The 26,168-nt window shown below is 40.4% G+C and overlaps 1 protein-coding gene across 1 annotated transcript in view; it reads right to left on the bottom strand.

Moving 5' to 3' along the window:
• Positions 1–26,168, bottom strand: part of PEX11B (peroxisomal biogenesis factor 11 beta) — a 108,681-nt gene that overhangs the window by 68,554 nt on the left and 13,959 nt on the right. Inside the window, exon 2 of the mRNA XM_053704492.1 lies at positions 3,899–4,014. Within this exon, the coding sequence (XP_053560467.1) occupies positions 3,899–4,014 (116 nt within the window). The remainder of the gene's footprint in view (positions 1–3,898; positions 4,015–26,168) is intronic.

Raw genomic sequence — 26,168 nt, 5'->3', positions numbered from 1 at the left:
ATCAGAATGTCGTCCAAGTAAGGTACTACAGCAATGCCCCTTGGTCTTAGCACCGCCAGAAGGGACCCTAGTACCTATGAGAAAATCCTAGGAGCAGTGGCTAATCCGAAAGAAAACGCCACGAACTGGAAATGCTTGTCCAGGAATGCAAACCTTAGGAACCGATGATGTTCCTTGTGGATAGGAATATGTAGATACGCATCCTTGAAATCCACCTTGGTCATGAATTGACCTTCCTGGATGGAAGGAAGAAGTGTTCGAATGGTTTCCATCTTGAACGATGGAACCTTGAGAAACTTGTTCAAGATCTTGAGATCTAAGATTGGTCTGAACGTTCCCTCTTTTTTGGGAACTATGAACAGATTGGAGTAGAACCCCATCCCTTGTTCTCCTAATGGAACAGGATGAATCACTCCCATTTTTAGCAGGTCTTCTACCCAATGTAAGAATGCCTGTCTTCTTATGTGGTCTGAAGACAACTGAGACCTGTGGAACCTCCCCCTTGGAGGAAGCCCCTTGAACTCCAGAGAATAACCTTGGGAGACTATTTCTAGCGCCCAAGGATCCAGAACATCTCTTGCCCCAGCCTGAGCGAAGAGAGAGAGTCTGCCCCCCACCAGATCCGGTCCCGGATCGGGGGCCCGCATTTCATGCTGTCTTGGTAGCAGTGGCAGGTTTCCTGGCCTGCTTTCCTTTGTTCCAGCCTTGCATAGGTCTCCAGGCTGGATTGGCTTGAGAAGTATTACCTTCCTGCTTAGAGGACGTAGCCCTTGGGGCTGATCCGTTTCTGCGAAAGGGACGAAACTTAGGTTTATTTTTGGTCTTGAAAAGACCTATCCTGAGGAAGGGCGTGGCCCTTGCCCCCAGTGATATCAGAGATAATCTCTTTCAAGTCAGGGCCAAAGAGTGTTTTCCCCTTGAAAGGAATGTCAAGCAATTTGTTCTTGGAAGACGCATCCGCTGCCCAAGATTTTAACCAAAGCGCTCTGCGCCACAATAGCAAACCCAGAATTTTTTCGCCGCTAACCTAGCCAATTGCAAGGTGGCGTCTAGGGTGAAAGAATTAGCCAATTTAAGAGCACGAATTCTGTCCATAATCTCCTCATAAGAAGAAGAATTACTAATAATCGCCTTTCCTAGCTCATCAAACTAGAAACACGCGGCTGCAGTGACAGGGACAATGCATGCAATTGGTTGTAGAAGGGAACCTTGCTGAACAAACATCTTTAGCAGACCTTCTAATTTTTTATCCATAGGATCTTGGAAAGCACAACTATCTTCTATGGGTATAGTGGCGCGCTTGTGTAGAGTAGAAACCGCCCCCTCGACCTTGGGGACTGTCTGCCATCAGTCCTTTCTGGGGTCGACTATAGGAAAACAATTTTATAAATATGGGGGGAGGTACTAAAGGTATACCGGGCCTGTCCCATTCTTTACTAACAATGTACGCCACCCGCTTGGATATAGGAAAAGCTTCGGGGGGCCCCGGGGCCTCTAAGAACTTTTCCATTTTACATAGTGGTTCTGGAATGACCAGATAATCACAATCATCCAAATTGGATAACACCTCCTTAAGCAGAGCGCGGAGATGTTCCAACTTAAATTTAAAATTAATCACATCAGGTTCAGCTTGTTGAGAAATGTTTCCTGAATCTGAAATTTCTCCCTCAGACAAAACCTCCCTGGCCCCCTCAGACTGGTGTAGGGGCCCTTCAGAAACCATATCATCAGCGTTCTCATGCTCTACAGAATTTTCTAAAACAGAGCAGTCGCGCTTTCGCTGATAAGTGGGCATATTGGCTAAAATGTTTTTGATAGAATTATCCATTACAGCCGTTAAATGTTGCATAGTAAGGAGTATTGGCGCACTAGATGTACTAGGGGCCTCCTGTATGGGCAAGACTGGTGTAGACGAAGTAGGGGATGATGCAGTACCATGCTTACTCCCCTCACTTGAGGAATCATCTTGGGCATCATTTTTACTAAATTTTTTTTATGACATAAAATACATATAGTTAAATGAGAAGGAACCTTGGTTTCCCCACAGTCAGAACACAATCTATCTGGTAGTTCAGACATGTTAAACAGGCATAAACTTGATAACAAAGCACAAAAAACGTTTTAAAATAAAACCGTTACTGTCACTTTAAATTTTAAACTAAACACACTTTATTACTGCAATTGCGAAAAAGTATGAAGGAATTGTTCAAAATTCACCAAAATTTCACCACAGTGTCTTAAAGCCTTAAAAGTATTGCACACCAAATTTGGAAGCTTTAACCCTTAAAATAACGGAACCGGAGCCGTTTTTATATTTAACCCCTTTACAGTCCCTGGAATCTGCTTTGCTGAGACCCAACCAAGCCCAAAGGGGAATACGATACCAAATGATGCCTTCAGAAAGACTTTTCTATGTATCAGAGCTCCACACACATGCAGCTGCATGCCATGCTGTCCTCAAAAACAAGTGCGCCATACCGGCGCGAAAATGAGGCTCTGACTATGATTAGGGAAAGCCCCTAAAGAATAAGGTGTCAAAAACAGTGCCTGCCGATATAATCATATCAAAATACCCAGAATAAATGATTCCTCAAGGCTAAATATGTGTTAATAATGAATCGATTTAGCCCAGAAAAAGTCTACAGTCTTAATAAGCCCTTGTGAAGCCCTTATTTACTATCTTAATAAAAATGGCTTACCGGATCCCATAGGGAAAATGACAGCTTCCAGCATTACATCGTCTTGTTAGAATGTGTCATACCTCAAGCAGTAAGAGACTGCACACTGTTCCCCCAACTGAAGTTAATTGCTCTCAACAGTCCTGTGTGGAACAGCCATGGATTTTAGTTACGGTGCTAAAATCATTTTCCTCATACAAACAGAAATCTTCATCTCTTTTCTGTTTCTGAGTAAATAGTACATACCAGCACTATTTTAAAATAACAAACTCTTGATTGAATAATAAAAACTACAGTTAAACACTAAAAAACTCTAAGCCATCTCCGTGGAGATGTTGCCTGTACAACGGCAAAGAGAATGACTGGGGTAGGCGGAGCCTAGGAGGGATCATGTGACCAGCTTTGCTGGGCTCTTTGCCATTTCCTGTTGGGGAAGAGAATATCCCACAAGTAAGGATGACGCCGTGGACCGGACACACCTATGTTGGAGAAATTTCTTTCTTTTGAGATGTACCGAGTCCATGGCCCGCCCTGTCTATTCAAGACAGATAGTATTTTATATTGAAAACTTCAGTCACCTCTGCACCTTATAGTCTCCTTTTTCTTCCTTGGCCTTCGGTCGAATGACTGGGGGGGTGGAGTTAAGGGGGGAGCTATATAGACAGCTCTGCTGTGGTGCTCTCTTTGCCACTTCCTGTTAGGAAGGATAATATTGATAATATCCCACAAGTAAGGATGAAACCGTGGACTCGGTACATCTTGCAAAAGAAATAAGGGTGTAGCCTCAAGATGCCCAAAGTGACTCTCTTCTGCAACATGTTAACACACAGGGAGGGGAAAATTGGAGCATCTAATTAGAACTCATATGGGTAGAGAACACAAACTTAGCCCTGTCCTTCCTGGGGCAGAATAAGAATGAGGGATCCTTCAGGGCAAACTGTCTTTATAGTGGTAGATCGCGGAAGGTCAATTGCTGTCCATCCCCCTGGAGGAGGAGTCTCTCACCTGGTAAGTATCAGCTTAACGAGCTTTACTAGCTGAAAATATAACAATGCTAAACAGGTAGAGTTTGGTGAATGCCTCTACTGTTCAGAGTAAAAAAAATAGTATAATTTCCATTTAAGTTACTGGGTGGGAATAATTCAACAGAGAGAATGTCATATGTCATTATAATGGCAGCTGTAAAATAAATGCACAGTAACAACTACACAAAAACTTACACTTTCTCCCCAGACTCAGGTGAGCCTCTAGCTGTTTAATGCTGGCCACAAGCTCATTGCTGGCTCCATTCTTCTGCAAGGTATATCCAAGTAACGTGCAGGCATATTGTGCTGCTCTAAAGCAATGGAAATAACAGGGGATTAGTAAATGGAGACAAAAAAAAAATTCTAATGAAGCATAAAAAATATAAAGTCACATCACATTACGCGCACACACGTATTTGTTTATATTTTCTGTGAGTGTGAGAACGTATGTATCTATACACGTACGTACGTATGCATGTATACATATATACAAAAATGTATTATACATTATATGTATACAAGTGTGTTTGAGGGGTAGATTTACTGTCCCTACTGTCTGCCTGCATTTGCCACTTGCGGTGCTGCATTGCACAAGAAGTGAGCATGCAATAACCAACAAATGTAATACGATTTTAAAAATGTACTTTGTACTCTGTATCTCCTTTGTTTAAAAGCATGTTTCTATAGCAATCTTGGGCAGCAGTTTTTGCTATAAACAATGCTACAAACACTGCTGTCAGATGGCTAAAGAGCTGAGCTCACCTAGCATTACGCTTTACCAAAGGAAACCGAGAGAAAAAAGCAAAATTGATAATACAAGTAAAGTGGGCAATTGCTATAGATTCCATGCTCTAGCCAAATGAGTTAAGTTTAATTTTAACTTTACTGTCTCTGTTATATTTTTCTCTACATGGTGGATGACAGAACCATGGTTACTTTAACCTTTTAAAGCCGTTATGCCGTTCCATTCCGTCATAATTAGACTGGGCTTTAAAGCCGTTATGACGGAATGGAACGTCATAACTAACGGCTGTCCTGAAGCCTTCTGTGCTTCAGGGATTTAATCGCGGTCTGGAGGGCGTTCCTAGGATTGTAGGGACGCCCCCCAGATGCGATCCAATAATTGAAATCTCGCGATCGTATGCACGATCGCGTAGTTTCAATTTGTCTACATCGGAACAGTTGTTCCGATGTAGGCACTTTAACCCTGTCACGAAAGGGTTAAAATATACCCAAAATATTGTAGGTTGTCAGCTTCACTCACATAGATCATTAATCGCTTGCCCATCATGAAAGGGCTTCTTAGAGGGATACAGTGTTACAAAGAGCGGTTTATGAGATTTTTGCACGATCAAGCCTCTCTCAGAGGAGAATTAGAGATCATTGTCATCATAAACCCACAATCACATGTCTCAATAGCTTAAACTGTTACAAATGTGATCTGTATGATGTATGTGCAGTAACAAATGATTTTATTCTTATCCACAGAGCTGGCACTGGTAGCATTAAAAATAGAGTTAGGAGCGGAGAAATGTATCAATTTGACCCCAAAATCCACTGACAATAACAAATATGTATTAACACGCAGGAAGGTACAATGTGTCAGCTGTTTATGTGTTGTTAAAGGGACATTACACATTTTCTGTAAAGAATATAAAAACAAAAAAAAAAAAATATATGATAAGGGTATGATGATAAGGGTAATATAAAGCTGCTTAAATTGATACGGAACTAGCAGGGAAGGATGCCATGGACTAAATGCTTATTGGTTGGTAAGGACAATTCCCACTACTGTAATGGTGGCGACAGGCATGAAAGAATTGGTTTACTTTATTCAGTATAAAAAAAAAATCTTTAACGCACAATATTGCCTATTGTTGCTTTGCTTTTTTGAATCTTAGGTAAAACAATCTTCATTAAACTCTGGGGATTTGTTGCAGATAAATGATATATTATAGTTTCCATTTGGAATAAAATGTACTACACATAAGAAACTTGTCATGTTAACATCCTTGTACAACAGTGTAGCAAATACCCCATGCAATTTTAAGATATTTCTTAAATGCATTTCTATTATGAAATTTACTTTGTACTCTTGTTATCATTTGTTGAAAAGCACACTTAGGTAAGCTCAGGTGTAGCAATGCACTACTAGGAGGTAGTTGGTGGCTAAACACATGTCTCTTGTCATTGTCTCACCAGATGTTTCCTGTTAAATCCCAGTAGATCACTGCTGCACAGGAGATCAATCTGTGTGTTTACCAGGTAAATCCCTTAATGACACAGAAGTACCCAGTACGTTGCGTGTCCTTGGGCAGTTTTCAGCGAGGATCTCGCCAATTGCGCTTTTTCTGCATGCCTCACTCCAGGAGGGAATGAGCAATAGCACAAAGATGCTATTTAAAGGGATAGGAAAATATGTATTTCATGATTTGGATAGAACATACAGTTTTAAACAACTTTCCAACATATCTATTATCAAATTTACTTCATTCTCTTGTTATTCTTTGCTGAAGGAACAGCATTGCACTATTGGCAGTTACATGAACACAACTATTTAGCCAATCACAATAGACAAAAGTGTGCAGGCACCAATCAGCAGCTTGCTCCCACTAGTGTAGGATATGTGTGTATTCTTTTTCAACAAGGGATATTAAGAAAACGAAGCACATTTGAAAATAGAAATGAATTTAAAAGTGTCTTAAAATTACACGCTCTATCTAAACCATGCAAGTAGAATTTTGACTTCCCTATCCCTTTTACTTCTTAAAGTGAAAACAATAGCCGACGTGCTCTCGCGAATGGGGTTAAATACATAGTTATTGGCAAGCTACAGTACAATAAATGCTCTTACTGATTAGAGCATTTTATTATTGCACTATTATGCCCTAGGCTTATGATAATAATAACGGTTTCCTAAAATAACAATAATTATTGTCACAATACCTCATTTTAGGGCTGCAATAACTAATCGGTACGATTGATCATAAAAATAGTTGTCAATCAATCTCATTATTTTTGTTTAGGTGGTTAGCTGTACGGCACCAGCTGCTTCACTGCAATAAACTCCTGCACATGGTATTGTGCAAAAAAAGGTATTTATTAGTTGTTTTTCTTTTCTTTTTATTCGATTAATCAGATAACTATCAGCCAATTTTTTGCACAATACCATGTGCTGGAGCTCATCAAAGTTGAGCAGTTGGTACAGTGCAACTAACCAACTAATCGCAGATCATCTAATCAATAATGAGATTCGCGGACAACTATTATTGTGGTCAATCGTACCAATTAGTTGTTGCGGCCCTACTTAATTTTACTGCTCCTGTACCTAGAATGCCACTTGTTTTCTTTTTTAATTCATAAGTGTATCTTATATCATATGATCAATTACAGCCAGTCCTTATGTTTCAGGATAGACCCAAAATAATATATTAGTTATCTATCCTCTAATTTTATATACTTACATTGATATGTGTGTATATATATATATATATATATATATATATATATATATATATATATATATATATATATATATATATATATATATATATATATATATATATATATATATATATATAAAACACAGGAATGGACCGCACTCACAGACTGGACTGGGTACACATCCTAAGCCACTGTTAACTCCACAGCCCTGAACACTGACAGACAGCTGCAAAGTTCCCAGCAACCCAGGCAGTTAACCCTTGAACAGCCTGGGTGACAGGCCTGCAGGGAAGCATTACAAACATTATAAACACAACACACAGAAAACCCGGCACTCGCCAGCAGACACTCAGTAATGTTTAAAAGCAAAACTGGCGGAAGGAAGTCAGTTACATTTGGCGTCAAAGGATAAAGTCCGGGACCACGTCGAAGGTCTCCCCCTTCCTGGAACCCTAAACCAGCACCCACAAAATGCATACTTTCAAACAAACCAACTGGGAGCCTCCCAGGGTGACACAGCCTTTTGTAACACAGGAATGGACCACACTCACAGACTGGACTGGGTACACATCCTAAGCCACTGTTAACTCCACAGCCCTGAACACTGACAGACAGTTGCACAGTTCCCAGCAACCCAGGCAGTTAACCCCTGAAAAGCCTGGGTGACAGGCCTGCAGGGAAGCATTTAAACAGGGTTTAGGGTCCCAGGAAGGGGGAGACCTTGACGTGGCCCTGGGCTTGATCCTTTGGTGCCAAATGTAACTGACTTTCCCCAGGTTTGCTTTTAAACATTACTGAGTATCTGCTGGTATATATATATATATATATATATATATATTTATATTTATATATATATATATATTTACACACACACACACATATATATTCACACACACACATACATATACAGTATATACATACATACAGTTGTGCTCATAAGTTTACATACCCTGGCCGAATTTATGATTTCTTGGCCATTTTTCAGAGAATATGAATGATAACACAATAACTTTTCTTTCACTCATGGTTAGTGTTTGGCTGAAGCTATTTATTAACCTTTTAAAGCCGTTATGACGTTCTATTCTGTCATAATTAGACTGGGCTTTAAAGCCGTTATGACGGAATAGAACGTCATAACTAACGGCTGTCCTGAAGCCTTCTGTGCAGTCAGGACTTGATCGCAGTCTTGGGGGCATTCCTAGGGTTGTAGGGACGCCCCCCAGACGCGATCCAATAATTGAAATCTCGCGATCGTGTGCACGATCGCGTGGTTTCAATTTATCTACGCGGAACAGTTGTTCCGATGTAGGCATTTTAGCCCAGACTCGAAAGGGTTATCAATCAACTGTGTTTACTCTTTTTAAATCATAATGACAACAGAAACTACCCAAATGACCCTGATCAAATGTTTACATACCCTGGTGATTTTGGCCTGATAACAGGCACACAAGTTGACACAAAGGGGTTTGAATGGCTATTAAAGGTAACCATCCTCACCTGTGATCTGTTTTCTTGTAATTAGTGTGTGTATAAAAAGGTCAATGAGTTTCTGGATTCCTGACATACCCTTGCATCTTTCATCTAGTGCTGCACTGACGATTCTGAGTCATGGGGAAAGCAAAAGAATTGTCATAGGATCTGCGGGAAAAGGTAGTTGAACTGTATAAAACGGGAAAGGGATGTAAAAAGATATCCAAGGAATTGAGAATGCAAATCAGCAGTGTTCAGAGCATGTAATTTTAAGCAACTTTCAAGATGGCGTATGGGTAGGAATTGGAGCTATCACTTTAGAGGGACAGTCAAGTCCAAAAAAAAAACTTTCATGTTTCAAATAGGGCATGTAATTTTTTTTTTTTTTTTTTTTTATTGATTTTTTTCTCAGAAAATACAATCAGGAAAAGAAAGATAAGATTAGATATATATGTTATCATAAACACTTTACAAGGAATTACCATCATTCCTTGGATTTATAAACCAAAACCATTTATGTAATATTGGGAAGAATCTCAACCCCTTTTTTTTCTCTTTTTTCCTTTAGTATTACAGCAACACAATTATCATAAACAATAATTATCATTTTGGACCCTCAATCAGGAATTCTTATTTTGCTTTCCCTTTCAAGGTAGTTGAACTGTATAAAATGGGAAAGGGATGTAAAAAGATATCCAAGGAATTGAGAATGCAAATCAGCAGTGTTCAGAGCATGTAATTTTAAGCAACTTTCTAATTTACTCCTATTATGAAATTTTCTTTGTTCTCTAGCTATCTTTATTTAAAAAGCAGGAATATGGACTTCCGGTGGGAGGGCGTAGAGTGTGGAAGCAGAGGACAGGAGCTCCGATGCTTTTAGCTCTAGAATCGGAGAAAAATCTCACATAGCGCCCGGTAAATGTGCTGCTACCCTTGGCAGAAAACAAAAATAACTGCCCGGTCCAAGACAGCAAGGAATCAGACATCGGATTCCCCCACCGCATAAGCCGACAGACAGAGGTAGAAGAGACCGGCTGCAGCTGCAGCCATAGAAACAGACACTCCACAGTGACCCGGAATACCCGCAAAGCAACATAAGGGTGAGCGACAGGCGGTTACTGCCTGGGGTGATTTAGGGACATTGGACAGATCACTACACAGATCGGGAGGGTTGGAGTGGTCCAAGGCGGGAAAACCGCCATCTTGCCCCCAGTATCCAGGATACAAAGACAAAACAAGACGGCTTATACCTGACAAGCTACAACACTAAACAGCCCTCTGCAGGAAAGGCTGGAAACGGCCAAACTTCTGGGGACATACCTAATCTTATTTACAGCTTAAAAAACGGCATCAAGCACAAACTATAGGGGATTGAATACTACACCCCTCACTTAACACTCAGCAGGGTGATACATACAAAGCTGATTGGCAAAACTGTGAACGCAGATCAGACCCAATTAGTTAAATAAAGGGACAAGAATACTATCTGAGAGATCAGGAGTCATAGAACTGCACATATTAAATTGATCCCTTGATAGACATGAAACACCCTCACCTTGCTATCAACTAGGAAAATCCAAACTGACAAGATAAAACCTTCTTTTCTTTTCCTACTGCTGAGAGCTGAGGAGATTGAATAGTGCCCTCAAATAACGAATGCTTCACTCCCCTAACTTACATTTCATACCAATAATACCCTCTACTACAGAAATGATGCAGGGCTAAAGGCGAGGATCCCATAACCCCCCCTGCTCATCCACCGCCTACTAAAGCTAGATCACTTATCACTCTGTACCCAGAAAGACACCTATTAAGACTCATAGATCAGCAAGTAAATAAACGCAGTACTATACCTCAGCTGAGGAATACAGCGAGGGAACTCTTGGATCTGTATGCAAAAATATTATACCTCATATAGTAAAAAAACAGACACAATGGCGAACAGATTGAAACATGCAGACAAGAAAAGGAATCAAACAGAGCCGCTGCAGTCCCCTATAAGTGCTGAAGAGGCCCCAAGCATTAACACCGGAGATACCCACCCAATTGTTGCCCAAATATCTGCACTGTTTCTACCAAAAATAGAGCAGCTGCAAACGGGAATGGACTCGCTCACAGCAGAAGTTAAATCTTTTAATGGTAGATTGACCCAAGTCGAGCAAAAGGTGGCAGAGGGAGAAGCTCGACATAGAGAAACAGAAGCTACTGTCCATACCTTACAACAACAAACCGACCGCTTGTGGGCAAAAATCGACGACCTGGAAAACAGGTCGAGAAGAAATAACCTGCGAATAGTGGGAATCCCGGAATCTCTTCCAGGGGCACAGTTAATAGACTTTGCAGAAACCACACTCCCAAAGCTGCTGCATGTTTCTCAACCAAACCTCCCGTGCACTGTGGAAAGAGCCCACAGAGTCGGGGACCCGAGAAGACAAGAAGAAAACAATCAACAGCCGAGACAGGTCATGGTAAAATACCTTAACTTCAAAGCAAAAATTGCCATTCTCCAAGCCTACAGGAAGATCCCATCCTTAGAATTCGAGGGAAGGAAACTATACCTATTCCAGGATTACTCTGCAGCAGTAGCAGCTAGAAGAAAAGAATTCTCACCTTACTGCAAACAACTGATAGAGCAAGGTAGAACAGCAGCCCTACTATATCCAGCCAGACTACGACTGAATACAGCAAGAGGACCCTTATTCTTTGAATCGCCAAAGCAACTCAAGCTCCACTTACAGAGGGAGAACGAGCAACAGAATGCATCCAATAATGGAAGATCTTCCTCGGCCTCAGGAAACTGAAGCTAGGTGTCAGGGACACAGAAGAAAGGCAGTAAAACATGCCATGAACTAACCCATGTAGAACTATATCCTTTACAATTGAGGGGGGGGGGGGGGACTTTTTCTTCGCAGGTGAAGAGACTCTGTTTATTACTGAATTGTTGGGAGGGATAGGGGAGAGGAAGATTACTGTTTTACTGTTCTGTTTACTAACTGTTTTGTTTAGCAATAGATTTAGAATAACCAGTCTCGAGGCGCTTCCCCAGGGTAAAAAAGGACAGACCCTAGGAACAACACAAGTAAGTAATTTTAGTATATTTTAGTATATCTAGATTTACTCTAACAACTGCGCACACACCACTATATACCCCTACACTGATAGACAACCACTAATACAGGAGATAGCCACACACCCCCAGCAGAATGAAAATTATTATTTGGAACGTGGGAGGGATAACATCGCCCATTAAAAGAAAAGCGATCCTAAGACAGCTTAACGCTAAAAAGACAGACGTTGCGATATTAGAAGAAACACACCTCTCGCAACAGGAGCACCAGAAGCTCAAACAAAGCTGGGTAGGGGAAGTACTTTACACCCCCTATGAGGGGAAGAGAGCGAGAGGAGTGGCAATGTTGTTTCGTAGGGGCCTAAACTATAGCATTTCACGGACAGTGGCTGACAAAGAGGGCAGGTATTTGATTACTAGTCTGCAATTAGGCACACAACATTTAGCACTATGTGGGATCTATGGTCCCCAAACGGGAAAGAGGGAATTCCTTACTCACCTTCAAAGTCAGCTTATACAGTTCTCAGATCTCCCCATCGTAGCGGGGGGAGACTATAACATTGCACCACACACGCCAGCTGATAGATTCCGCAATCCTAACAGTATCCCTCAACCAATTCATCCTTGGGTGGGCTCCAAAAGGGAAACCAGAATACTGAAAAACTTCAGAAACACCCTATCTCTTATAGATGTTTGGAGAGAGAGAAACCCGGAGGCACGTGACTATACATGCTCCCACCCGTCTAAAACTACTCTCTCCCGCATAGATTATTTTCTAATCTCCAAATCTCTCTGCTCCAGAGTTAGGGAGATAAGAATAGACCCCCATCACCATATCAGACCATGCCCCAGTTACGATGGAACTACACACTGACACACCACAGAGAAAAACTCGCAGATGGAGTTTCCCTACACACCTGTACCATGACCTGAACCTTCAAAAGCACTTAATAGGGGAATGGTTAGTGTACAAAGAACTAAACAGTCAACACCTGAACGACATATCCCTTTTTTGGGAAACCGCGAAGGCGGTGCTGAGAGGAACAGTCACTGCATACACGGCGAAGCTAACCAAAACCCGTAGGGCTAGAGGGGAGCTACACTTGCGCCAGCTCTTAAATGCCAGGAATCAATACTTACGACACCCAACAGAGCAGAATAGACTCAAATACAGAAACATCAAAACCCTTAGAGATACACACCTCATACAATCCTCAGTTAATGCTCAGAACCGACTATGTGCAAAATTCTACCGCTATGGAAATCGCACAGGGAAATTACTGGCCAAAATCACAAAGTTAGACAGAAAGCCCAATATTATAACAGCCATCCGGAATGAGGACAATATACTGACACAGGAAAAAGACATACAGAAAACATTTACTGATTACTATTCTACACTTTATAGCTCCCAAGAAGTAAATGTAGAGAGGAAACAAACTTTCTGGAAAGATATGATCCTTCCACAGATAGATAGCAACAAACACTGTGGGGGACTTTAAAAATGCATGGGACAAGCATAGGGCTATCCTACGAACTAGATAAGTTTATACTGTTAGGTAAGGTGGGGCAGACTTGCTGGGCCTATGGCTCTTATCTGCCGTCAATATCTATGTTTCTATGTTTCTAAGACAACGGACAACTACAAAAACTAAACGCCCCTATATGCCCCCTGGAGGTAATTAGATCAATTGAAACATTGCCCCTGGAGAAGACCCCTGGACCCGATGGGTTACCAGGGGAATTCTATAAAATGCTCAAAAAAGAGACTTCAGAGACACTCACACTGCTTTATAATGCGATTCTGGAGGGGAAGGCAAAACTGACTAACAGATTTACAGAGGCAAATGTGACAATTATCCCTAAACCAGACAGAGACCCACTACTGACGTCCTCCTACAGACCGATTTCTCTGCTCAATTCGGACTACAAACTGTTTACAAAAATTATGGCCAACAGACTAGCAGAGATACTCCCTTCCTTAGTACACGAGGACCAGACAGGGTTTGTGAAGGGCAGATCTTCGGTTAAAAATATGAGAAAAATACAACTAGTACTCACACATTACTGGGAGAAAACCAAGCAAGATAGAGCCCAAGATACTGAAGATGCTTGTCTGATACTTGTGGATGCCGAAAAAGCATTCGACAAGATTCTGTGGGACCACTTGACCACTACCCTAGAGAAATTCGGTATACAGGGAGCCTTCATGATGGCAATAAATAGCATTTACAACGAACCCTGCGCAGCGATCCTGATTAATGGCACACCAACCAAGCCATTCCCGATTCTGAGGGGTACAAGACAGGGTTGCCCCCTGTCCCCCCTCCTCTTTGACCTCGCATTAGAGCCACTGGCAATAAAAATCAGACGAGACACGGAAGGTTTGAGTATAGGCAAAGAGACTATTCACTTATCCCTCTTTGCGGACGATATGATCCTTTACACGAGAGACCCCAGAAGGAATATCCCCCATATAATGCGCATTATCACAGAGTTTGGGGAAATCTCGGGATACTGTGTAAATAGAGACAAATCAGAACTTCTGTGGTTGCAGAATAGGAGACCTGCAGAACCTCTAAAGGATACATTCAAAATAGTGACCAATACATTTAAATATCTAGGCATCACCTTAGCTAGAAACCCTGCCCAATGGCATGAGATCAACTTCCGACCACTGCTCAGAGACCTACGACAGACCCTAACAAACTGGTTCGCACTGCCACTGACATTGTCGGGAAGAGTGGGATTAATCAAAATGATACTGTTCCCCAAATTGTTATACACTATGCAAATGCTCCCAGAGCTCATACACAAACAAGACCTCAAGATCTTAAATAGGGACATACTACATTTCCTGTGGAAGGGGAAAAAACATAGAATAAGCTTTCTCAAGATGACATGCCCACCAGAGAGGGGAGGCTTCGGGCTTCGAAACATTGAACACTATAACTGGGCAGCCTTGGCTAAATATGTGATGGACTGGTTACTGGACAGGGGACATTTCACTAACCACAAACTAGAGACGGAAACCGTTAAACCTTGGTCCCTAAAGATGCTCCCACACATGACACGCACACAAATCGATGCGATCGCTGGAGGTGCAACCCTCTTTCTCCACCCTATAAAAGCGTGGTGGAAGATCTGCAGAGCACTTGGAGTCTCGCACCGACACACCATATATCTCCCACTACGAGGTAACCCAGACTTCCAGTCTGGGTTCACCACAAAACCCTTCATGCAATGGGAGGAGTGGGGAGTAACGACCCTCAGACAGGTACTATCAGAGAATCAGCAAACTGTCAGACCATTTAGAGACTTACAGACAAGCTATAATATACCACATAAGCATCACTTTGCTTTTCTCCAGATGAGACACTATGTACAGGATCTCCTGAAAACTGGGACTATGCCAGACGCCAAAAGTGACATTTACAAACTGTTGACACTGACCAAAGCAGGAATGACCTCCATATCACATACATACCGGGCGTTACAAACTAACCCCAACACGGTAGCTGAAACACAACTCCAAGTCATCTGGAGCAAACTGACTGGACAGACAACCTTAGACAAACAGATTGAAAACAGCTTCACAAAAGTGAGAAAGGCATCTTTGTCCAATGACATACGCGAATCACACACAAAGCTAATACACAACACATACATAACACCTAAAATGCTTCATAAATGGAACCCTGAGACTACAGGTCTATGCCCAAGATGCTCGCACATTAACCCAAACATCATACACATGATATGGCAATGCCCGAGATTAACGAAATTCTGGGGGATGACACGAAGATGGATAGAGAGTATTACAGGAGAAAGAATAGAACTGACAATGGAAATGGTGTTTTTTTTGCACTCGCAATCTGAGACACGGCAGCACACACGATTTACCCACAACACAATATTACTAGCCAGAAAACTCATTCTCAAACAATGGACGGCACCCACACCGCCACACCTAACACACCTTAGGCAGGTACTACAGCAACAAATGATATATGAACAGATAGACACGCAGGGAGATATCACGTTAAGAACCAAGCATTTCTTAGCCAAATGGGAGCCTCTTATCTGTAGCCTAGACTTGCAACACCAGAAACAGATTATATACCCACTAAGAAATTCAGAACATCTGTTAGAAGCCCAACTGCACGGAAAATGGAATATCTTCCATTGAAAAATCTACGAGAATGTTAGAAGAACTGAAAGGAGAAGGAGAGGAAAGACCCTGGGGGGGCGCCTCGGGTGGAGACTGAGGAGTACAGACTTCGAGGATAAGGTGAAGGGAAGTGATAGGAAAGAAGTAAGAAATGTTAACGTTAATTGTTGCCTGAATGTTATACAACCTTTTTAAAAGGCAAAAGCCGTGTTGACCATATGTTAAAGCTAATCTGAAGCCACAACCCTTGCCGGACCTACCAGCTAGCCTATAGAGCGATGTAGAACTACCCTAACTATTAAGGACACATGAGCAAGACATATTAATAGAAAGAACTTTAATGTGTAACAAATTGCCCCAGGAGAAGATAAGCGCAGGGTAGATTAGGAGTGGACGGTAGATAGAGGATAGAAGCTAAATGGAGTCCTGTGGAAGTAAGATAAAAGAAAATGTAAAAGACCCAGTGCAATTGTGGTAACAATACTCTTCACTGTACTTTGCAAAGTTTTCTTGTATTTACACTGTTTGTTGCTGTGATTTGTGCTGGAAATAAATAAAGTATTAAAAAAAAAAAAAAAGCAGGAATATGATGCATAGGAGCCGGCCCATTTATGGTTGAGAACCTGGGTTATGCTTGCTTATTGGTGGCTAAATGTAAACCACCAATAAGCAAAAATTGATAAGAGGAGTACATTAGGAAGTTGCTTAAAATGTCATGCTCTATCTGAATCATGAAAGAAAAAATGAGGGTTTAGTGTCCCTTTAAGTCATAAATTGCAAAATGATCTCCATATAAAATAAATGCTTTAAAATCATTTGAAACTTGCAAATCTTTTCCAAGTATACATGCTTAAGTGAAGATCAATAATAAACTACTTAAAAACTCTGAGTATTTTTATTAGGGTTGCACCAATACCATTTTTTTTAAGACCGAGTACAAGTACCGATACTTTTTTTATGTCATGACAGTTTACCAGTCACAATACAGACTAATGATTTAAGATCGCTTCTTTATAATTATGAACTGTATCTCAAAAGACATTTTGAAATAATAACACAGTTGTATGTGCTTGTTGTCACAAAGTTCATAGAACATGTTTATAAATAAAAATATTACAACAACATATATTAATAATAACAACAATAAATAACAGCTGAAGCAGCTGGGGCTGAAAAGCTACAATTTACAGGGGTGATTACTGGATGCAATTGGGTTGTAGGGTGCCTATATAACTCATCAATCTGACATCTCTACTTAATACAAAGTAATATAATTTAATTCTGAAAATAATATTGAGGAAGGAGTATCCCAGTAATTCACTTTGAGAAAAATAGGGCATTTGCATTCTACTGACTCAACAGAAAATAGGGCTGGTCTTCATATGTTTCCAGGGCTGCTTTTTATTCCCAGTCCAGCCCTGGCTAAGGTTGTTCCTCAGAGTACAGTATGTTTTGAGCATAATTGTGCAAGATGAGAACTAGCAGTATAAAACGTTAGTGGCAAGTTCTTATTAAGTAACAGAAGCATCTCTGCATGTTCAGCTATAAGTCTGTTTCTACTATCAGTAAGGACGTTTGCCGCTAAGATGAACAGTCTCTCACTTTTCACACTACTGCATGGGTCAGAAAGATATTTTTGGGCCATTAAATCTCAGTTTATTAACGGCCCAGTACTTCAGCGGGTTGTCTGAATAAGGTACAGTGATCTCTCCTAGGTAGGCTTCCAGCTGTAAAGTAGCAGCTTTTGGAGCACTGCTCTGACGTACAATAATACAAATAACAGCAATTTGTATTGGCAGAACAGAAGTGAACCATTTTTAGTTAAAGGGACATGAAACCCAAAATGTTTCATTCATGCATCAGATAGAGAATACAATTTTAAACAACTTTCCAATTTACTTCTATTATTTAATTTGCTTCCTTCTCTTGTTATCCTTTGCTGAAAGGTTTATCAAGGCAAGCTCAGGAGCAGCAGAGAACCTAGGTTCTAGCTGTTGATTGGTGGGTGAATATATATATTGATCGTGATTGGCTTACCCATGAGTTCAGTTAGAAACCATTAGTGCATTGCTGCTTCTTCAACAAATGATACCAAGAAACAAATTAGATAATATAAGTAAATTAGAAAGTTGTTTAAAATAGTTTTTTCTGTCTGAAACATGAGAGAAAAAAATGTGGGTTTCATGTCCCTTTAAGTCTCCACTCCAGCTTAAAATGAAACGGGAACATACAGTTGGAAAAACGCCACAAGATGGCATATGGGTAGGAATTGGAGCTATCACTTTAGAGGGACAGTCAAGTCCAAAAAAAACTTTCATGTTTCAAATAGGGCATGTAATTTTAAACAACTTTCCAATTTACTTTTATCACCAATTTTGCTTTGTTCTCTTGGTATTCTTAGTTGAAAGCTAAACCTAGGAGGTTCATATGCTAATTTCTTAGACCTTGAAGGCCGCCTCTAATCTAAATGCATTTTGATAGTTTTTCACCACTAGAGGGCATCAGTTCACGTTTTTCATATAGATAACATTGAGCTCATGCACGTGAATTTACCATGGAGACAACTCTGATTGGCTAAAATGCAAGTCTGTCAAAACAACTGAAATAAGGGGGCAGTCTGCAGATGCTTAGATACCAGGTAATTACAGAGGTAAAACGTGTATAATTATAACTGTGTTGGTTATGCAAAACTGGGGAATTGGTAATTAAGGGATTATCTATCTTTTAAAACAACAAACATTCAGGTGTTGACTGTCCCTTTAAGTATTGGTGCATTTGCACGAGTACAAGTACGAATGCAAATACTTGGTATCGGTACAGATACTAGTATCGGTGCAACCCTAATTTTTATCTTCTTGCTACTAACTGTAACCAATTAAGAGCCTGTAAGAAATAGGTGTGTGCAGTGCTATTAGCAGTCAATGTGGGCTGTGTGAATCTGGCCCCCCTACAATCGTCACAAATAAAAAATCCACTGTGTTTCGTTAGTGCTACGTTTGTGCTGTTTTGTACCGCAAAAATTAAGATTTGTGCTGCTTTTTTTTATTAAGATAATAGCAATTGTTTTTGAGTTATTACAGATGAAATAAAGGTCACCAAAGGTGACCCAGCCCCCATACAACAGCCAAAAGACATGAAACTGGGCTGGTTGGTTAGTGCTGCTAAATTTTTTATTTGTGCCGTTTTGTTTTTTTTAGTTATAACAGTTTGTTTTTTTGTCAGTGAAAATTATGTAACCCACCATCCAATTCGCCTCAGCTGTGTAAAGTTGGCACTCCATGTTTTTAAAATGTGAATAAAAATATACCATTAATTTGTGCTGGGTTTCTGCTGATTTGTGCTCAAAAATTAACATTAGTGCCAGTTTTGTTTTGCACATATTAAGCATTATATATGATCAAACTCCGCCCACTTTGCACTTCACATTATTATATTTTAAAAACAAACATAACATTAGTTTGTGCTGAGATTCTGTTGATTTGTGTTAAAAAAATTAACGTTTGTGCTGGTTTGGTTTCGGAAATATTGATTATTATATTTGATCAAACGCCGCCCACTTTGCACCCCACATTATACATTTTAAAAACAAATATACCATTTGTATGTGCTGCTTTTGTGCTGATTTGTGCAGCTAAATCGAATATTTGTGCCAGTTTCGTTTTTGAAATATTAAGCATTATATATGAACAAACTCCGCTCACTTTGCACCACACATTATTACATTTTAAAAACAAATATACTTTTTGTTTGTGCTGCATTTCTGCTGATTTGTGTTGCAAAAAAGTATGTTTGTGACAGTTTGGTTTTGGAAATATTTATTATTATATTTGCTCCGCCCACTTTGCACCACACATTATTAATTTTTTTTTTTTTTAAAACATACCATTTGTTTGTGCAGAGTTTCTGCTGATTTGTGCTAAAAAATTAACGTTTGTGCTGGTTTGGTTTTGAAAATATTGAGCATTATATTTTATTAAACCCCGCCCAAAGGTGTGCTGCTTTTATTTTTAAGATAATAGCAATTGTTTTTTGAGTTATTACAGATTAAATTTAAAAAAAAAAAATTACATGAAATTGGCTGATTGGTTAGTGCTGCGTTTGTGCTGTTTAAATCTCTATTCTATCTCATTTAGTTTTTGATTTATTAACGATTTAATAAAGGTCACCCAGCCCCCCTACAACAGCCAAACACAGGGAACTGAGCTGGTTGGTTATTGCTGTGTTTGTGCCGTTAACATTTTTATTCGTGCTGCTTTGGTTTTTTAATTATAACAGTTTGTTTTTTTGTCAGTGAAAATTATGTAACCCACGCTCCAATTCGCCTCAGCTGTGTAAAGTTGGCACTCCTTACATATGCGTCATCGGGCGCAAAACTCAGCGTCGACAATTTTTAGTCGGATCTAGTGATCACATTAAAGGCACAGCATACAAGTTACGCATATTTCACACGTCACCCGCAGTTTTTACTCCCATAAACTAACAGAACCGGCGTCGCAAGTCAGTATCACATATTCAGCGCAAGGACTTACGCAGCGATAATGGAGAAAAAAAAAAGATAGAGGGCGCCACATAGTGCAAATCAGGCTGATAAACCAAATGAGTACAGACAATGTCAATCCTACTCACATGATGGAAAGCACAATTGTGCAGTATGGGCAGGCCGGAACCAATCAGTCGTCCGGCAGACTCTTAGGCATACCTGGAACAGCGGATATCCTCGTCCCACCAGAGGGAGTCCAGAGATATTCTTGAGTATCGCAGGGAGTGACAAACCACAGTCAATGGTAGACAAAGTGGCAGTGTAATGACGTCCAGATGAATAAAGTGCAGCAGCAGAGTATAAGTAGGTTAAAAAATTTAATAAAAACATTAAAACAGCAACGCGTTTCTCAGTGGCACAGCACTGTTTCCTCAGGCTATACAAACAAACTCACAGCTGCTACACTTATACCTAATGGCATCCAATCAGCAATCAGAATTACTACACACCCACTGAATGCAGGAAATGTCGTATAAATAATATAACATATATAACTCAATACTATTTATTTGGAGAAAAATCCCAATAGATTCAGTGTTCAAATAGTCTCCATGATCACAGAATCATGTTTATTTTGCCAAATACTGTAAATCCAAAAACATTTATAATACAATGAAAACAGTCAATACTATATGTGTGATCAAGGACGTCAGATTCTTCATATCATGTGAGCCAATAGTATCAAGGAGGCGTAATTAGATGAATCGTTAACCATTGATAATATTAAAGACTAATATACATAGGTCTAACTAATATATGTCAACAACTTTTGGGGCATATATTGGCACACATGACAATCAAGGGTGAAAATTATAGATCACCAGTGGTGGATCATCTAAGAGACGATCGTGCATAGGATTACTCTAATAAGAGGTGTGATCAAGACGGGGGCGTGGTTTGATAACTTCATCCTTACTAGAAAGCGAAGTCAAAAGTATACTGGAGCTACGTAATGACCAACAATATTAAAATAATTGGCAGATCAGTAAATAATAATAACAACATATAAGTGTAGTATATTAAAAGGCTAAAAAATTGTGATTCATGTAATTAGTAGTTACCTAAGGGAAGAAGACTTGAAAGTGACGTAATATGCGTCACCAGAATATAGTGGTGTGTGAGGGAGGATCCTCAATAGGAGACATATATCTATTGGACAATTAAAGGCCAGTAGGATAAAAAATAGGGGCGTGAAAATCACGCTGTAAACAAAACACTCATGATAGCACTTCCACATATGTAAATAGAGACATAGTACTACTGTTCAGTAGGATGCAGTTTAATAAAAAAAAAAATATATATATATTGGTGTGTCTGCTGTCAGTATATGAATAAACAATGTGTATGGGAGAATATGTGTGTAGGGATGATAAAAGAGCAAGGTGGGGGTGGGTGGCGTATTGAACTAAGGATGGTGATGTAAAATAGGGAACATGAGACGTGACCTAAAATGTGATTAGTATATATAAGAGAGGGTGAAAAGGGAACAAAAAGAGCTCCAAAAATTATGTATGAGCGCTAGTCTATCAAAATCATTAACATCATTGCTTAAAAATAAGAGTAAGAGTGAAACTGCCGCAATCACCATCGGAACAGAATCCATAATCAACACAAGATACATGATACTAGACATGTACAGAGATAATAATGAGAGAACCACAGGCATATACCAAACCAAAAAACATCTAGTGGGGCTAACAGAACCTAAACTAAAGTGATCAAGGAGAATCAGTGTTTGTGTCAATACCATATAAGCAAATCAAGAGAATGGAGTCGAAGATGGGGAAGAGACCCTAGATAGAGATCATAAATCATATGATCAGTGGGTGCCAATGAAGAAATAAGGGGGACATAAGTGTTACACTATAATCAGTACGGTGTTATCACTCATACGTATAAAATCATAGTACTGCTCGCTTAAATGCAGTTAAAGAGTGATTAAATAGATAAATGTATCAACTGTCAGCATACAAATGAACTAATGTAGAAAAATTAGCATATAAAATAAATATTACATAAAACAAAACTAAAGACAAATCATATATGTATGATAGGAAGGGGGTAGGTCAGATAAATAAGGGGCTCCGATACTCCTGATGAACGCCAGTGTCAATATATTGTGATATTAAAGTGAAACAGTAAAAAGAGAATCCGTGATCATATACCAGACCAATAAGGCATCTAATAAGGGATATGGGAAGAAGGGGGGAAAAAAAGGAGTGATAGCATATATGGTATCTAGACAAAGGCTTAAAATGCAGCCAAACCCATATTCATATTGAGACCAAAGGGAAACAGGGTCTTAAGCTTATAAATCCAGTAGGTCTCCCTTTGTCTCAGCCTATTGAATCTATTGTATAAGTGGGAAGGAGGAATAGTTTCTGATACTACTGATACTCTGCTGCTGCACTTTATTCATCTGGACGTCATTACACTGCCATTGTGCACTTTGTCTACCATTGACTGTGGTTTGTCACTCCCTGCGATACTCAAGAATATCTCTGGACTCCCTCTGGTAGGATGAGGATATCCGCTGTTCCAGGTGTGCCTAAGAGTCTGCCGGACGACTGATTGGTTCCGACCTGCCCATACTGCACAATTGTGCATTCCATCATGTGAGTAGGATTGACATCATCTGTACTCATTTGGTTTATCAGCCCGATTAGCACTATGTGGCGCCCTCTATCTTTTGTATTTTAGACCTTCCTATCCTGTGTCGTGGCGTTCAGAGAGGGATTGCCTGGTATTTCGGGGCTGGACTGTAATGTTAAGTCAGGATCGGACTGATATGCTACAGGAAAGTTCTTCTCTGTGAAAGGCACATATTGAGCAAAAAGAGGCTGCTTCTAGGGTGGTAACTAGCCATAGAACAAGCTATTATGCTATTGTTCGTTCCCAGGTTGAGCACTTCTCTCTTTTTATTTATGCAAATTATGACACTTAGGGAAGTCTCCCTAAGTGTGATGCGGGAATCCAGACGTGGACCCGTTGCTCAGTGTGCCTAGAGGGATATGGCTGCACCTCACTGACGAGGCCCACAATAGGCCGAAACGTACGTCTGGGGTTTTGCTGTTTCTCTCGTTCAGAGAGGGATTGCCTGGTATTTCGGGGCTGGACTGCACTGTTAAGTCAGGATCAGACTGATATGCTACAGAAAAGTTCTTCTCTGTGAAAGGCACATATTGAGCAAAAAGAGGCTGCTTCTAGGGTGGTAACTAGCCATAGAACAAGCTATTATGCTATTGTTCGTTCCCAGGTTGAGCGCTTCTCTCTTTTTATTTACACTAGAGGAGCTGCCTGAAGTCGTGGACTCTCCTATTATTGAACAAAGATCCTCACAAGGACTATTAATATTTTTTTATTTTTTTTCTATTAACTCATTACTATTCTGATATTCTGGACTTTTGTTTCTCATATTTGTCAATATTATATTTTATTTGTTTATTATACCCAGTAGTTTCACACATATGCATATTATATGTCATCCATAGTGGATATGCTATAGATTGTGGTAAGATTTGCTCCACTGATATTTAAGGGATTCTAGTAAGGTATATTATATTATTGGCTATACCATAGTATCCTACGTTTGGCGCCTCTTCTAGATACTAGCTCTTGCACCTTTGTGGCATATAGCGTATCTTTTGTATACCTGATAAAGTTATTAACCCCTTAACGACACAAGTCGTACAGGGTACGTCGCACACAACCTGGTCTTTAAAGACCAGCGACGTACCCTGTACGACTTTGGGGATTAAAGCGGCTGGAAGCGATCCTGATCGCTTCCAGCCGCTTTACAGTTATTGCAGTGATGCCTCGATATCGAGGCATCCTGCAATAACATTTTTCCCCCATCCGATGCAGAGAGAGCCACTCTGTGGCCCTCTCTGCACAGGCATCGATGGCCGCAATCGTTGGTGGGTGGGAGCTGACGTGGGAGGCGGGTGGGCGGCCATCAATGAAAGGCTGAAGAGAGAGGAGGGCGGGATCGCGGGCGGGGTTGTCGGAAGTGCGCACCGGAGCGCGCGCGTGCACGGGGGGCGGCGGGCGGGCGCGTGCACGGGGAGGGAGCGGGTGGGAACCGCTTCACTACGGAAAAAGACATTGTACAGAAGTGGCAGTAAGGGGGGATAAAATCCCTAATAAAAGTTAATCTAAGGGATCTGGGAGCGGGTGGGGGATTGGTGGGGGGGGAAGCTACACTACACTACAGAAAAAAGGAAAATAAATAAAAAAAAAATTAAAAAAAATACATTTTTATTTGCAAACTGGGTACTGGCAGACAGCTGCCAGTACCCAAGATGGCTCCCAGTAAGTTAGAGGTGGAGGGTAGAGAGCTGTTTGGGGGGGGATCAGGGAGGTTGGGGGCTAAGGGGGGATCCTACACAGCTGCATATGTAAATATGCTATACAATTTTTTTATTTTTTTTTAAATACACCTTTTATTTTAGTACTGGCAGACTTTCTGCCAGTACTTAAGATGGCGGGGGCAATTGTGGGGTGGGGGAGGGAAGGGAGCTGTTTGGGAGGGATCAGGGGGTGGGATGTGTCAGATGGGAGGCTGATCTCTACGCTAAAGCTAAAATTAACCCTGCACGCTCCCTACAAATGACCTAATTAACCCCTGCACTGCTGGGCATAATACACGTGTGGTGCGCAGCGGCATTTAGCGGTCTTATAATTACCAAAAAGCAACGCCAAAGCCATATATGTCTGCTATTTCTGAACAAAGGGGATCCCAGAGAAGTATTTACAATCATTTATGCCATGCTTGCAAAAGTTGTTTGTAAATAATTTCAGTGAGAAACCTAAAATTGTGAAAAATTTTACGTTTTTTTTTATTTAATCGCATTTAGCGGTGAAATGGTAGCATGAAATATACCAAGATGGGCCTAGATCAATACTTGGGGTTGTCTACTACACTACACTAAAGCTAAAATTAACCCTAGACGCTCCCTACATGCTCCCTAATTAACCCCTTCACTGCTGGGCATAATACACGTGTGATGCGCAGTGGCATTTAGCGGCCTTCTAATTACCAAAAAGCAACGCCAAAGTCATATATGTCTGCTATTTCTGAACAAAGGGGATCCCAGAGAAGCATTTACAACCATTTATGCCATAATTGCACAAGTTGTTTGTAAATAATTTCAGTGAGGAACCTAAAGTTTGTGAAAATATTTGGGAAAAAGTGAACAATTTTTTTTATTTGATTGCATTTGGTGGTGAAATGGTGGCATGAAATATACCAAAATGGGCCTACATCAATACTTTGGGATGTCTTCTAAAAAAAAATATGTACATGTAAAGGGATATTCAGGGATTCCTGAAAGATATCAGTGTTCCAATGTAACTAGCGCTAATTGTATTTATGGCCCTATAACTTGCAAAAAAAGCAAAGAACATGTAAACATTGGGTTTTTCTAAACTCAGGACAAAATTTAGAAACTATTTAGCATGGGTGTTTTTTGGTGGTTGTAGATGTGTAACAGATTGTGGGGGTCAAAGTTAGAAAAAACAGAATTTATGTTTACCTGATAAATTACTTTCTCCAACGGTGTGTCCGGTCCACGGCGTCATCCTTACTTGTGGGATATTCTCCTCCCCAACAGGAAATGGCAAAGAGCCCAGCAAAGCTGGTCACATGATCCCTCCTAGGCTCCGCCTACCCCAGTCATTCGACCGACGTTAAGGAGGAATATTTGCATAGGAGAAACCATATGATACCGTGGTGACTGTAGTTAAAGAAAATAAATTATCAGACCTGATTAAA

This window comes from Bombina bombina, chromosome 1 (assembly GCF_027579735.1).
Source record: "Bombina bombina isolate aBomBom1 chromosome 1, aBomBom1.pri, whole genome shotgun sequence".
NCBI classification, from domain to species: Eukaryota; Metazoa; Chordata; class Amphibia; order Anura; family Bombinatoridae; genus Bombina; species Bombina bombina.
The sequence above is the reverse complement of the archived record's forward strand: the minus strand, read 5'-3'. Positions and strand labels throughout refer to the sequence as shown.